The 16,645-nt window shown below is 40.9% G+C and overlaps 1 protein-coding gene across 2 annotated transcripts in view; it reads right to left on the reverse strand.

The window, feature by feature from the left end:
* LOC122816772 (tetratricopeptide repeat protein 30A) overlaps positions 1-16,645 on the reverse strand; it is a 2,782,581-nt gene that overhangs the window by 2,607,708 nt on the left and 158,228 nt on the right. For both annotated transcript variants that reach the window (XM_044089788.1, XM_044089789.1), the window contains exon 2: positions 5,519-5,584. In XM_044089788.1, the coding sequence (XP_043945723.1) occupies positions 5,519-5,584 (66 nt within the window). The remainder of the gene's footprint in view (positions 1-5,518; positions 5,585-16,645) is intronic.

Consider the following 16,645-nt stretch of genomic DNA (forward strand, 5'->3'; position numbering starts at 1 on the left):
TTTCAATTTATTGGACTGACTCAATTTATATAAATCTTGTTCCACTAACCTTGTGAAAGTATCTGCCAATGGACGCAAGGGAGGAACGTACAAACTAGGAGTTCGGAAAATCTTACTATTATCTAGGCCACTAGCTTCCGCAAATTCCAACTTTAATTGTAAATTTCTTGCAAAAAGTCTTGTATCGAAGACCGTATCTGTGATATTGCTTACTCCACTGGGAATAAATGTTAATCCTTTATTTAAAACTTAAGTCTCAACTTATGAGATAAATTAAGCACTAAGAATTGGGAACTCGTTCCCACATTTTCTTGAGGGTGGGTCCAGTATGTTCTCCCCCTGAACCCTTCCATTTCACCTTCCCTCTGCTGTATGTTCTCTGTCTCTGCATTTGCTGGGGGGTATTGATGGGGAAAGGGGCTGGTGTACCAGGCCTATCCACACACAATGATGTAGATGGGGGAACAACGGAAGTAATTTTCCGTCTAACTACTGGTTCAACTAAAGGCTGAAGGTGGCTAGTGTTGGTATTAACTTGATCAAGAAAAATATTATTGTCACATACATCATACAGCAAGGATTGAATATTTAAATGACAGTTTGTTTTTGAATCATGTCTGATGAAGCCAAAAGGTGAAAGCGCTTACTTCTGTTATTAAAATTGGACTGGTTTTATAGTCCGCGTTTTTTATTTCTTCGTTGTTGACCGTTTGCTTGATTCCTGTGGATGTTTTATTTATTTACATTTTGTGGAGTTATCTATTACATCGATACAACCACAGGAATCTTTACCCTCTGGTGTTGTGTTTGTGTGTTGTTGTTTTTACTTTCCTGTATATTTACGCTACACTGAGAGAGCATGAACAGCACAGAGATTGACACTATTGAGCTGCCATACACATTACGTGGACATGAAGTCAGCAGTGGGAGTTCTACACGCTTTATTGAGTGTGTAGCTGGTCGTGAGAACTTGTTGTTATCCTATGAGCCTGTGGGAGAGAATGAACCTGAAATTAATGGCGATAATAATTTAGTCGGTTTATACGAGGAGATGAATAAATTGGAGCTGGACTTCCTTAAGCTCAAGCGAATGCAATTGCAACGCCAGCACTTCGAGGTCTGTTTGGACAGGAAGATAGTGCTGAGGGGGTTGCGCATTATGAAGATGCCAATGACAGGTAATTTGTATCCCAGCTTGTTATATCAATGGCAGCAGCTTAATCTTGAACTCAGTTATAACTATATGCGATTATTAAATGATTTCTTTGGTCCAGAGAAAGAGAAATTAAGGAATCTTTTGACTAAACAACAAAAGAATATTTTGTCTAAATTTCCGGGTCCTAAGGTTGACCAAGCAATGGATAGACTTTTGGACGATGTTAATTTGCACAAAAGGAGACTGTTGGAACAGAAGAAAAACAAAATTAATAGAGACACTAGAGACTTTAAACTAGGCCATGTCTTTACTTGGCCTAGGAGTAATAATGGGACTAATAACAATAGTAATGCTGTTCCAGCTTCACGACTGCCTGTTACTACTTTGAATGTGAGTTCAGTAGAGACAGTGAGGGTCAATACCCCCCAGCAAATGCAGATACAGAGAACATACAGCAGAGGGAAGGTGAAATGGAAGGGTTCGGGGGGAGAACATACTGGACCCACCCTCAAGAAAATGTGGGAACGAGTTCCCAATTCTTAGTGCTTAATTTATCTCATAAGGTTTTAGCTAAGTATGAGACAAGTTTTAAATAAAGGATTAACATTTATTCCCAGTGGAGTAAGCAATATCACAGATACGGTCTTAGATACAAGACTTTTTGCAAGAAATTTACAATTAAAGTTGGAATTTGCGGAAGCTAGTGGCCTAGATAATAGTAAGATTTTCCGAACTCCTAGTTTGTACTTTCCTCCCTTGCACCCATTGGTAGATACTTTCACAAGGTTAGTGGAACAAGATTTATATAAATTAAGTGAGTCCAATAAATTGAAAGGGAGGAAACAGTGTAGACAAAATCTTAGTTTCCATCAGAGAAGAGCTTTATCTAATCTTTCTAAGGATTCCTCTATAGTTATTTGTCCCGCAGATAAGGGAGGTCCTATTGTTGTAATGGACCTAGATGGTTATCTAGATAGTATGGGGTCAATGTTGAGTGATAGGATGTCTTATTCTAGGATTGGATTAGACGATGTTACTAATAAAATATTTAAGATCTATGACATGTTAGATGAACTTTACAAATGTAGCGATATAGATTATACCTTACTTAAATTCTTAACAGTTAATAAACCACTTATCCCAGCTATTCAGGGCCTTCCCAAGATTCATAAATCTTTGGAGAAACCACCTTTACGCCCGATAGCAGCTGGGAGAGGTTGGGTTACAGAACTCCTGTCATTATATTTGGAGTATTTTCTTAGACCTGTAGTTGATGCGAATCCCACCATTTTAAGGGATAGTAAGCAATTTCTTTTAGAATTATATACTTTTACCAGGGGAATACCTGATGATAAACCTTACATTTTGGTTACCATGGACGTAAAGAATCTGTTCACAGTTATTCCTAATGACTTGAGCGTATCTATGGTACATCAATATTTAACTGAACATTCAGATTTTACTCCTGTAGTAATAGACCAGTTAATTCTATTTTTAGAGACTGTCCTGCAGAATAATGTTTTTACTTTCAATAATGAGTTTTTTCTGCAGAATGATGGTGTAGCTATGGGCACTTCATGTGCCAATAGCTACGCCAACATAGTGATGGCCAAATGGGAGGAAGAACAACTGTTCCCTCTACCTGAGTTCCGTAGTAACATTTCGTTTTATAAACGTTTTGTAGATGACTTGTTCTTCATTTGGTTTGGCACAGAAGAAGATTTAATTTTGTTGGTATCAGTCATGAATAATTTGACTAGTTTTCTTAGTTTCACTGTCAATTATTCTAGATATAGTATCTCTTTCCTTGATGTGGATATAGTTAGGCTTGGTAATGGCTTGCTGAATACAGCTATTTATTGTAAAGCATGTTATAGGAACACCCTACTTCATAGGGATAGCATGCATCCTCCTTTTGTTTTCAAGAATTCAGTAAAGGATCAGGCCATGACGGCCTTGAGGCTTAACCCGACTGATGATGGCTTTGAGTTGGAAATCTCTAACCTCAAGGAAAAGTTATTGGAGAGGTGTTATAAACAAAGTGAAGTTGATGAAGCTATTAGTGCTGTAAATTCTCTTAGGACAACTAGAGCCAGACCATATTTTTCTGAAGAAGGGTCTACGGAGGATCAGGTGCAGAGTCCTTTTAGTACAGGATACTTGAGGGTATCAATATTTTACACTTCGGATGTAGTTAAGATCAAGGATGTATTCCAGAAGTATTGGGATATACTTCTGTTAGATCAAAATATAAGTAAAGTAGTAGGACCTAAACCAGGTTATGTTTTTAGAAACAGGAAGAATTTGAAGCGTATGCTCTGTCAACGTCCACTAGACAGGGCTTTCCATCATTCCTCCGTTGATCTAGAGAATACACATCCTTGTATGAAGTGTAAACAATGTCCATATATATAGATGAGAGGTCCTCATTTGTACATCCAGTTACAGGGGAAGAGTTTACATTTCATACTATCACTAATTGTCAGAGTGAACATGTAGTTTATTTATCTAGGTGTGTTTCCTGTGAATGTTTCTATATAGGAAAGACTAACAGGAAACTCAGGGAACGCATAAGGGACATGTTTACCATATGCGTGTAGGTACCCATACTAATGCTTTAGCTAAACATTTTATGGATAGGGGCTCAAGCCATACTTTTACTTTTTCAGTTATGCAAGCTTTTAAATTGAGCATACGAGGTGGAGATATAGTTACCTTAACTGAAGAAAGTGAACTTAGATGGATTATCAGATGTTCAGGAGATAGAGAGCCTGGGCTGAATGATAAAGCCTCTTTAAAACCCATCTTACGGAAGTGAAGGGTTACAGTGTCTGCTTGAAACACTGTTTACCATTCTGCTTAAGTTCCTTGTTGATGGTAAAAGTTATACAGTCATATAAGTTATTATTCTGTAATATTTACTTATGTAAAGTAATTTATAATTAATTTATTTTGTATGTATTATAGTGTTATTAGGTGTTAGTTCAAGACACTTATGTTTTTACGTTACGTTTTTAAGTATTCCTTATGTATTCACAGCATATGCTGTATGTGCATAAATTGATTATTTATTGTAGCTGTTTAAATATGCTTTTCAAATATGCAATTAATTTTTAGTTTATTTATCTATCTGTTTAAATGATGTCATTGTTTTATTCACCAATTGAAAGCAAGGATTGAATATTTAAATGACAGTTTGTTTTTGAATCATGTCTGATGAAGCCGAAAGGTGAAAGCGCTTACTTCTGTTATTAAAATTGGACTGGTTTTATAGTCCGCGTTTTTTATTTCTTCGTTGATGACCGTTTGCTTGATTCCTGTGGATGTTTTATTTATTTACAGATAATTAAGAGAAATTTCCACAATGCTTAGAAGAACTGAGCAACTCGGGTAGTGAAAATAATATAATTAATCTGGATAAAACTAAGTATATGACCTTTGGCACTTCACATTTACAGTGTGATTATAAAATAAGTTGTAAGGATATTAAAACACATGCCTTGAATGAAGGACTTTAATATGGCTGTCACCTAGACAACACTGTAAAAGAATGCACCAACATTTATTTATATTTTTTATTTACATGCATTTAATGAAATTATATTTTTGGTAAATCATTTAATAAGTCTAAGACTATCACTGTTAAGACAAGCATTTACAGCAGCTTATTAAGACTAAAAACTGAATGTGATACGAAAAAAAAGGACTAGACTGAAAAGAAACAAAGAAAATATACCAAGATTATAAAAAGGACTGGAAATGTCATATACAGAGAGGTTGTTAAGCTGGATCTGTATTCAGTGAACTAAAGGCATAAACACAGAAACTTGAAGCAGGTGCACAGTGCTATTAAGGCTCTATTCATGTGAGACTGCCAGGGTTTGAAAAAAAAATAGAGCTGCTGCGCATGTTCATTTCTTAAACATATTTATAAAAACAATACAACACAACAATGAATCGGTTCTCATGGAGAGTAGAATGATTTTGGAATAAATTACTAATCTGATATGAAGAACAGTTACATTCTAGAGACATTAAAGAAAGCTGTAGATGAACTACATGAGGAAATATGTTACTTCAATGAGGCTGAATCACTATTCTGTTGTGTTAGACAGTATTCATAAATGTGAGGGTTATTACTTTGCTGTTTACACTTTTGAAACATTCACCATTTAACAGCACCAAATAAAATGTCCCCCAAGTACAAGTAAGCAACAGTAAGGAATCCTCCACACTATGATGGAGAGGTGACACATTGACTTTCATAAGCATGCTGACAAGGAAAAAGTTAAACTAGCAAGGTTGTCAATGTAACGGTTACTAAGACTTGTGTCTGAACCAAATCCATCAGGTAAGAATTACCTCTGAGTGTTTCTGCAGTTCATTTCTGAGGATGTCAATAGCCTCTCCATATCTTGCATCTCGGATCTAAAAAGAAAAAAAATGAAAGATAATTAGGATTATAACCAACTTCTACAAAATAATTAATCTACAAAAGGACATCACTTAAGAGGTGACATTTCAGTTCATACAGACCACCTGCACCTAGCTAGGTCTAGGCTGTTCAATTACTGTGTTAATCCTGTTTGTGCAAAAAGATAGTTTTCAAACAGCATTTGCAGTGTAAATTAAAAGTACATTTGTGAACACTTACCATAAATGTAGATGTCTGAGTGTATTCACTGTTGCAATCATTACATTTGGGTAATCTGCTTGCAGGTTGCCCTCAGTCGGCCTGATTAACAAAGTCTTGGGTCCTGCGTTGGTTGCTGTCCCTTCTTCCATGACGTCAGGTTGTCAGGGGTATAAAACATGCAGCCGACGTCATTACATCAGTTTTTCTTGCCCCAGATGTCAGGTGCCCCCCCAATGGGAAGCAATTAAACATAAAAGCACAAAAATATACCTCCAAAAAAGCAAATACACCAAAAAGGCTTTTAAGCATAGTAAAGGAAAGTAGAGGTATAGCCAAAAGAAGCTAGGGGGCTGGAGGGAGGGTAACCAGGACTGCAACAGTGAATACAATCTAACATCTACATTTATGCTACGTGTACACAACTGTACTATGTTCTTCGTGTTTCACTGTTGCAGTCATTACATTTGGGTAGAATCCCAAAGCTATGGCTGGGAGGCTGGAGCTAAACAGCATTAGGTGCGGCTATAAGGCCCTGCAGAACTGCAGTGGCAAAGCCTGCCCTGGACTTGGAGTAGAGAGGCAAATGGTAATGCTTTGTAAAGGTGTGAACAGAACTCCAGGTAGCAGCCTCTGGAATGTCTTTGGTTGGTACTCCTCTGAGAAAGGCTGCTGAAGGAGCTGCAGCTCTGGTGGAATGAGACCTAATGCCCTTGGGCACAGGTTTACCATGGTGTATGTAGCAGAAATGGATGCAGTGGCTTATCCACTTTGAAATTGTCTTTTTTGAAACAGCCTTTCCTTCTGATCCTGTAGCATATGACACTAGTAATTGCTCAGTTTTTCTTAGAGCTTTAGTCCTGCTCAAGTGGAATCTTAGCTGTCTGTGTGTACGTCCAAGGAATGCAGAATTCTCTCCTCCTTGTTCTGCGGATTTGGATAAAAAGTTGGCAGATGAATTGTTTGGTTAAGAGCCACACTGGAAACCACCTTAGGCATAAAAGTAGGATTTTCCTCAGAGACACCCTGTCTGGGTAAAATATGAGAAAAGGCTCTACATCCATGAGGGCCTGTAGCTCTGAAACTCTTCTTGCTGAAGTAATTGCTAGTAGCAGAGCTGTTTTCCATGATAAGAATTTTATATCAGTGGTAGCAGCTGGTTCAAATGGAGGCAGGGTGAGCTTTTCCAACACATAATTGAGGTCCCATGCAGGTAATGGTGATCTTCTAGGAGGCCTTAATTTTTTGGCTCCCCTAAGATACTGCTTTAGTAAAGGATGAGAAAAGATTGGTGGCTCTGTATTGTAATGATCCAAAATGGCAGAGGCATGGATTTTGATTGATGAGAAAGATAGGCCTTTGTCAAGCATCTCAGTTAAGTATTGTAATATCTGAGGAATATTTGGTTGTGCTGTATCAGTTCCTTGTGTTTGATTCCAAGCACAGAATCTCTTCCATTTGTCAGCATAAGATTTTCTAGTACTAGACTTTCTGGCTTCCAAAATTACATCCATCACACCTTTACTGAGAGGTGTTGTTTGTATGACTAAATTATTAGCCATGCTGCCAGGTTCAGAGTCTGTAGTTGATTGTGCAGGATCTGATTGTTTTGCTGGGACAGTAGTTGTGGTCTTTGAGGCAACGTCCAAGCTGGGTATTGAGACACGTTCCTTAGGATTGGGTACCAGTATTGGCGGGGCCAATCCGGGGCAATTAATATCATCTTTGGCTTCTCTTGTCTGACTTTTAGGAGGACCTTGGGTAGAAGAGGCAGAGGAGGAAAGGCGTAAACTGATAGGTTTTTCCAAGTGAAGGATAGGGCGTCTTCTTTCCATGCTTGTCTGTGATAAGTCCTTGTGCTGAATCTTTTCAATTGATAATTTTGAGGAGAGGCAAATAGATCCATGTCTGGGCTCCCCCATTTCTCTGTTATCATGCTGAAGACTTGTGGATTTAGTTTCCACTCGTGAGGATCTATAAGGTTTCTGCTTAAATTGTCTGCCAGAGTGTTTTGTTTTCCTGGCAGGAATTGAGTTTGAAGATGTATTTGGTAGGTCAAAGCTGTGTCCCACAGTGCCATGGCTAATCTGCAAAGGGGGTATGAGTGTGTGCCCCCTTGCTTGTTTATATACAACATGACTGTGGTGTTGTCCGTCTCTATCAGTAGTTGTCCTGGATGAAGTAAGTCCTTGAAGGCTGTTAGGGCATTTTGAACAGCTAGCATCTCTTCTGGTTGATATGTAGATGCATTTGTTTTGATGTCCATAAGCCCTGAATGCATCTTTCTGCCATGTGGGCCACCCAAGCATAATCTGATGTGTCTGTTGTTAGGGTTTGGCTGGCAGGGGTAGAGTGAAGGGCCATCCGATGTTTTGGTGACATGCCTTTGCCCACCATAGAAACTCCTGTCGCAGGCAGGGAATGAGAGGAATCATTCTTTCCAGACTGTGTGAATGTTGACTCCATAAACTTTTTAGGTACCATTGAAGTTTCCTCATATACAATCTTTCATATGGAATCAGTAGGATGCAGGATGCCATGAAGCCCAGAGCCTGCAGAATTTGTCTTGCAGAAGACTGGGTTTTTGTTGCCATCAGTTTGAAGTAAGTAGTAAGTTGCCTTTGCTTGTCTGGCATGAGGTAAGCCATCTGGGCAGTTGTATCCAAGCTTGCACCCAGGAATGTTATCTTTTGAGAGGGTACCAGTTGTGATTTATTTTCGTTTATTGTGTACCCTAGGCATGTTAGAAGCCTTTTTACAAATGCCAGGTGTCGAAGAAGAGTGCCCTTATTCTCTTAGTCATCCAAGTGAGGATATATTTGTATACTTCTTTGTCTGCAAAATGCAATTACTGGTGCCAGGCACTTAGTAAAGACCCTGGGTGCAGTAGATAAGCCAAAAGGCAGTGCAGAGAATTGGTAATGCATTAAGCCAGCCTTGAGTCTGAAGTATCTTCTGCATGATTGTCTTATTGGGACATGCAGGTATGCCTCTTTTAGGTCTAAAGTCATCAGCCAAGCATTTCTGCCCAGCATGGGTAGAAGCTGCTGCAAAGTCAGCATTTTGAATTTTGGAATGTCCAGGTATGTGTTCAAAATCGACAGATCCAGTATTGGCCACCAGGCCTTGTCCTTTCTGGGTACCAAGAACAGTCTTGAGTAAAAACCTTGTCCTTTTTTCTGTTCTGGTACTGTCTGAATGGCCCCCATGTCCATGAGGGACGTAACCTGTTTCTGTGCCTCTGCCCATTGATTTTTTGGCAGATCTGGCCAACCATTTGCCATTGGCAGAGTGTGGAAATGGAATCTGTTTCCCTGTGATACAATGTTTAGTACCCACTTGTCCTGGGTTATTAACTGCCAATTTTGAGCAAAAAGTGATAATTTTCCCCCTATGGGTGCTGCCAAAAGATAAGTGCTTGGTCTAGGCAGAGGGAAGTCATTGGGATTGCTTTCTGTAGGTTTGCGCTTTATCTCCTCCAGATTTGGAGGTGGAAGTGCCCCACTGCTTTGACCTGTATGAATCTTGCGCCTGGTATCTGGAACCCTTAGGGTGTCTGGATTTGCCCCTTTGAGCTCTGTCTGACACAGGAAAGGACCAGTTTTTTGTAGGCCACTGTCTACTGAATCTTGGTGGTTGCACTTGTAAGAAGTCTTTAACACTTTGCATAGACTTAGCTTTGTCTTCCATTTTCTTTAAAACCTCTTCTGCCTTAATACCAAACAGAGAATCATGCTGTAAAAGTGCATCTAACAATTTAGCTTTAACATGATCAGGCAAATTTTGTTCCTTTAACCAGGCATGCCTCCTAACCACAGATCCAGTAACTGTGGCCCTGCAGGAGGCCTCTAAGGAATCAAAACCACATTGCAAAGTATGCTTTCCAACTTGTTCAGCTGCATGCAATAATTCCTGCAATTCTTTATTTTCTGCACATTCTGAAATCAACATCATTTTCTGTTTCAGCAATCCCATAACATGTTGTTGGTACTTTAGCATATGAAATCGACAGTTTAAAGCCCTGATTGCCAAGGTTGCAGATGTATAAACCTTTTCTCCCCATCTGTCTAGTGCCCTTGAATCTCTGTCAGAGGGGGTGGGATTTTTTGCTGTTGAGGCCTTAACTCCCTTTGGACCCTGTGAAACAGTTTCAGGATCAGCAGCAGGGTTTCTAAATAAAAAATGTATGTGAGTCAGGGACCCTGTAATATCTGACAGGCTTACTGGGAGCCGGAGGTAAGGAGTCATGGGTCAAGCTTTTCTCCGAAAACACATCATCCACAATGTCTAAAACAGGGGGAATGGCTAAAGGCTTGTGCTGAGGGAGAAGAAGGAAATCCCTGAGCCTCTTTTTTGATTCTGGGAAGTCTTGACTCTACCAGTGAAAATGCTCCCTCAAAGTATGCAAGGTTTCTCCAAATGAAAAATCCTCAGGAGGAGATGCAGATGGAATAGACTCCTCAGCATCAGAATCCTCATAGGGAGGTATAGATAATTCCTGATCAGAAGAGGAATCAGAAGAAATAGAAACCTGATCTGAAGATTCATAGTCAGTGTCTTGCCTAGGCCTCTTATCTGGAGGGGGATGGGTACCCCTGATTAAGGTAATAAGGTCTTCAGCCATTTTGATTATCTGCTTTTTAGTCATAGAGGCCTGTGCACGTGGCTCATGCGTCAGTTTTTTAGTTTTAGAAGTTGCTTTTGCCTTTGGTTTTCTAGCTGTCGTCAGTTTGATATACAAATGTTGAGTTCTGAATACACCCTCAGAAGCCGGTGCTTGCTCAGCGGCTCCAGACCCATCCGAGGGAGAGACATCCGTCGGTCCATTACCTTGAGTATCTTGTGGCATGCCGGACTCCACATGGGTGTCAGTAGAGGCCTGCGACTCGAACATAGCGGCTATCAGGGGCTGCGAAAGCACCTCACTGAGTATCGGTGAACCGGCGACTGCCTTAGGAGAAGCTTCGTCATTGGCTTTGGATCTCAACTGCCTTTCTCTGTCCTTTTCTTTGCATTTTTTTATGTACTCCGGTAGTCGGATTGCTATCCGATGACATTTCTGGGTAGTTAAATCTGTTTCCAAAATACTTTGATGCAAAAATATACCGACGCTTAATAGTGTGTTGGTTAAATCTAGCACAAAACCAACAGCCAGGCACGTTGTGATCAGGGCTTAGGCAAGGAATACAGTATAAATGGAAATCCTTATGAGGTATTTGCTTCCCACAAGTAATACAATTATTAACTTTTTCTGACATCGGTAAAAAGCAAGAAAAAAGTTTCCCCAATGGGGTACTTAGCTTTAGTGAAGACTTTGGATCTGAAACTCAAACTCGAATATTTCAGTAGTCGGCCAACCAGCACTTGCGAAATGCTTCTGTTTCGGGCACCGCGCGGTAAGAAAGACTAAAGAAAATGACATCGGCTGCATGTTTTATACTCCTGACGACCTGACGTCATGGAAGAGAAGACAGCAACCAACGCAGGATCCAAGACTTTGGAATTCAGGCTGACTGAAGGCAACCTGCCAGCAGATTACCCAAATGTAATGACTGCAACAGTGAAACATGAAGAACATCCTTGGTTCCAGTTTCCACTTGTGTGGGTCCATGAGGTTTCTGCTTAGTCCATCTGCCAATGCATTTAATTTTCCTGGCAGGAACTGAGCTTGTAGGTGCACTTGGTAGCTCAAGGCTGTGTTCCACAATGCCATGTCTAGTCTGCAGAGGGGATAAGAATGTGTAACCCCCTGCTTGTTTATGTACCACATAACAGTGGTGTTGTCTGTCTTTACCATTAGTTGTCCTGGAAGAATGTGGTCCTTGAAGGCTGTCAGAGCATTCTGTACAGCTAACATTTCTTTCTGATTGATATGCAGGTGCATTTGACTTGGGTTCCATTTGCCCTGAATTCTTCCTTGCCAGTTGAGGCCCCATGCATAGTCTGATGCATCTGTTGTTAGGGTTTGGGCGGCAGGGGGTAGTGTGAAAGGTAGTCCCTTGTTTTGGTGGCAGGCCTCTGCCCACCAAAGGAACTCTTGGCCTGTGATCAGGGGCCAAACTAGATTTTGAGAAAGCATCATCAACAATGTCCAGGTACGATAGGAATCATTGTTTCTATGTTTTGAGAATGTTGACACCATAGGCTTTTTAGATACCACTGTAGTTTCCTTATATGCAGTCTTGCATATGGAATTAGAAGAATGCTTGAGGCCATCAACCCCAAGGCTTGCAGTATCTGTCTTGCAGATAGCAAGGTTTTTGTGGCCACTTGTTTGAAGTAAGTTGTCAAATGAATTTGCTTTTCTGGCATGAGGTAAGCCATCTGGGAAGTTGTATTCAAGCTTGCGCCCAGGAATATAATTTGTTGACAGGGTACCAGCTGTGATTTCTTTTTGTTTATGGTGTACCCCAGACAAGTTAGAACCCTTTTTACAAAGGCCAGATGATTCAAAATATGTCCTGGCTTTCTGCCTGAATTAGACAATCATCCAGGTATGGGTATATTTGAATATTTATTTTCTGCAAAATGCAATAACTGGAGCTAGGCACTTTGTGAGTACCCTGGGCACAGTAGATAAGCCAAAGGGCAGTGCAGAGAACTGATACTGCGTGTAGCCTGCTTTGAAGTGTAGGCATCTTCTGCAAGATTCCCTGATTGGGATGTGCAGGTATGCTTCTTTTAAATCTAGTGTTGCCAACCAGACATCTTTGCCTAGCATATGAAGCAATTGGTGAAGAGTCAGCATCTTGAATTTTGGAATCTCCAAAAAGGTGTTTAGAGTAGACAGGTCCAGGATAGGACGCCATGAATTGTTTTTCCTGGGTACCAGGAAAAGTCTCGAGTAGAAACCTTGTCTATTTTCCTATTCTGGTACCAGTTGAGTAGCCCCCATGCTTAAGAGAGAAAGTGCTTGTTTTTGTGCCTCTGCCCACTGATTTGGGGGTAGGTCTGGCCATTCACTTGGTGTTGGCAACGTGTGGAAGTGAAATCTGTATCCCTGGGACACTATATTTAAAACCCATTTGTCCTGGGTAATAAGTTCCCAATTCTTTGCATGAAGAGCAATCTTTCCCCCCAAAGGGGCAGTCAGATGAGAAGTGCTTGGAAACTTTAAAAGGAAGTCATTTAGACAGTTTACCATAGGGGGGGAGTCTTATTATTCCCAGACTTGGAAGTGGAGGCTCCCCACTGCTCAGTTCTGTGAATCCCCTGGGACTGAAACCTGGGGTTTTTGCTGTGTCTGGTTTTGGCTTAAGAAGACCTGGAAGGGGCTGGAAAGGGCCAATTTTTAGAGGGCCAGTGCCTACTAAATTTAGGAGGCTGAACTTGTAAAAAATCTTTAACAGTTTGCATAGATTTAGCTTTATCTTCCATCTTTTTAAGAACTTCCTCAGCCTTGTTGCCAAACAGGCGGTCCTGATGTAAAGGAGCATCCAACAATTTAGCTTTAACATGATCAGGCAAAGATTGCTACTTAAGCCAAGCATGCCTTCTGAGCACTGACCCAGTAAAAGCAGCCCTACAAGAGGCCTCTAATCAATCAAAACCACATTGCAAAGTATTTTTCCAACTTGCTTGACAGAATGCATTAAATCCTGTAATTCTTTATCATTTTCTGTTTAAGCAGTCCAATAACATGTTGCTTATATTTTATCATATTAAACTGGCATTTTAAAGCCCTAATGGCCAAGGTTGCAGAAGTGTAAGCCTTCTTGCCCCATCTATCCAGTGCCCTGGATCAGAAGGGGTAGGATTTTTAGCAGTAGAAGCCTTAATGCCCTTGGCCTCATGTGAAATAGTCTCTGGATCTGCAATAGGACTTTTGAAAAGGAACTTGTGGGACTCAGGGACCCTGTGGTATCTGTCAGGTTTTCTGGGAGCAGGAGGCAGGGAATCAGGGGCCAAACTAGATTCCGAGAAAGCATCATCAACAATGTCCAGTACAGGAGGAATAGCTAAAGGCCTATGCTGAGGTAGGAGAAGGAAATCCCTAAGCCTCTTTTTGAATCAGAGTAATTCTGGCGTTCCTAGTGGAAATGCTCCCTTAGAGAATGTAAGGTATCCCCAAAAGAAAAATCCTCAGGAGGGGAAGCAGAGGGAATAGAGTCTTCTGCATCAGAAACCTCATAAGTAGGTAAGGACAAATCCAGGTCATCAGAAGAATCAGAAAAAACAGAATCCTGATCAGAAGATTCATAATCAACCTCAGTCCTAGGCCTCTTAGAAGGGGGGTTGGCTACCCCTGATTAGAGTTATTAGACATAGCCATTCTTATCAATTGTTTTTTAGGCATAGAGGCCTGAGTATGTGGCCTGGGCGTCGTTTTTTTAGACATGGATCGAGATTTATGCCTAAGTAATGAAGGAGGCATTGATTTAATATGCAAGTCCGTAGGCCTGGATACACCCTCAGAAGCCGGTGCCTGCACAGCAGCTCCGGATCCATCCAAGGTACAGACATCCGCGGATTCCATAGTTGAAGCAGCTCGCGGCATACCGGACTCCAAATGGGTCTCAATAGAGGCCTGCGAATCAGAAGTAGTGGGTATCAGGGTCTGCAAAAGCACCTCACTGAGTACCGGCGAACTGGCGACTGGCTTAGGAGAAGCGTCGTTGGTGGTTTTGGACCTCGGCAGCCCTTCTCGGTCTTTATCTTTGTGGTTTTTCTGTAGTCGGATGGCTAACCGACAACATTTCTGGATAATTAAACCGAGAACCGAAATATTTAGAGGCAGAAATATACTGACGATGGATAGTACGCTGATTAAATAAAGCACAAAACCGACAGCAAGGTACATCGTGGTCAGGGCCTAGGCAAGGAATACAGTACGAATGAAAATTTTTATGAGGTATTTGCTTTCCACAAGTAATGCAATTATTAACTTTTACTGACATCAGTAAGGAGCAAGAAAAAGTTTCCCCAATTGGGTACTTAGCTTTAGTTGAAGACTTCGGTTCTGAAACTCGAAAACGAAAATTTCAAGAGTCGGCCGACTGGCACTTACGAAATGCATCTGCTTCGGGCACCGCACGGCAAGAAAGACTGATGTAATGGCGTCAGCTGCATGTTTTATACCCCTGATATCCTGACATCATGGAAGAAGGGACAGCAACCAATGCAGGACCCAAGACTTTGTTAATCAGGCTGACTGAGGGCAACCTGCAAGCAGGTTACCCAAATGTAATGAATGCAACAGTGAAACACGAAGAACATCTAGGCTGTACTCTGGTTCATTTATTAACAACTTGACAAGGCTAGAATATGATGACCACATCTGGTCACAGTTTTGACTTAATGAAAAAACACAAATAAAAAGCTTATTCTGCAGGGGAACAAGCCCCCTCACCACTGCACCCACCCACGTGAAGGACTACATCCTCCCTTAACTTGTACCTACCGAATCCAGGGTTGCACAACTGTGGAGAGAAAGGAAATATGAAACACTAAATCAATGCAGGTGTTGTGTTAGAAGCAGCACTAACAATGAATTGACAGACACCACTCAATGAGTCATAGCTCATCCAGTTGTAAGATACAGCAGCAACAGCAACCAGTGGTTATTCAACCACTAGTAGAACAACTCAGAGGATGAAGGCACCCCCTCCACACAGAATATAAACAACAAGGTCACTATGCATCCGGGTAAAAGGGATCATCTCCAGTGACCTCAGGCCACATGATTCCACATGTAGCCATCAGACAAACTGACTGCTTCCTGCTTCTAAGATAAGCTGTCTGAATGAATTAGCAAATATTATAGATCTAAAGTTACAACTGGAAGAAAACGCTAAACATTTTGCAAAGATAAATATGGGCTGATATACTAAGCTTTGCCATTTGTGTTAATAAAAACAAAAGTTATGTACTCATCATAACAGTGGGATCTGTGTTGTCCATTTTCATTCTTCCTTAACTGTTGTGTTTCTGACCCAACCTTGGATCTGGCTACTTTCAATACACTCATGGATCCAACTCTCAAGCTCCTCCCTTACCCATAATGCTCCACCAACCTAACATACATCTGATCAAGTTTGCTACCTCCAGAAAATAATTTATTCTATACAGAACCTAATGAGAAGAAACAGCAGAGATAAAACTGGAGCTCAAACAAGGAACAATGGGTTCCCAAGAAAAATCCCATAGTTATACTCCAGAAGAAAGGGTATGGGGTTAAGAGGATAGGAAGCTGAGGAAGAATGAAAACATATGTAAGTCTGTATATATATATATATATTGTAAGCTAAAGCATTTTACATAATAAGGACTATAAATACTTTGGGTCTATGTTCACACATAAAAAAAAAAAAAAATACAGCAAACAGCTACTATTCGAATCTTAAACACAGATCCATCATTATGGAGAGTGTGATACCCATGCATGGGCCCAGTAATCAAGGAGCCTCAATCCTCACCACTAGCACCAGTGAGGGGTGTTCACACTGGAAGGATAACAAGTACACACACAGTAAAGTACAACTTCCCTTAAGAGGACACATAGACCACAGACAGTCTGGGGCTGGTTTCTCCCTTTCTCTCCAGATCCCCAATAAGACTCCCCACTGACACAGCTATAGGGTTCAGATGTCAGCCGAGTGGTCAAGCCAAAACCTCCAGCATCCTCTCTGTCCAATCAGTGCTTTGTGTCCATGGCCAAGTAGCTGACACACACACAATTTGAGATTTGATTTATACACACACAGACACTCCTGGGGAAGTCTGGCACAGGTTCTTCAGCTATGCCCCCTTCTGCTCAGACTATACTGTAGTACCAACTGCCACCAACCACCTTTATCACTATACTATAAAGGCCCTTACCAAAGGGTTTCCAATTCAACTGTGCAATGTTACTGTTA

Source organism: Protopterus annectens, chromosome 12.part0, assembly GCF_019279795.1.
Source record: "Protopterus annectens isolate FY-2018-M chromosome 12.part0, PAN1.0, whole genome shotgun sequence".
Classification (NCBI taxonomy): domain Eukaryota; kingdom Metazoa; phylum Chordata; order Ceratodontiformes; family Protopteridae; genus Protopterus; species Protopterus annectens.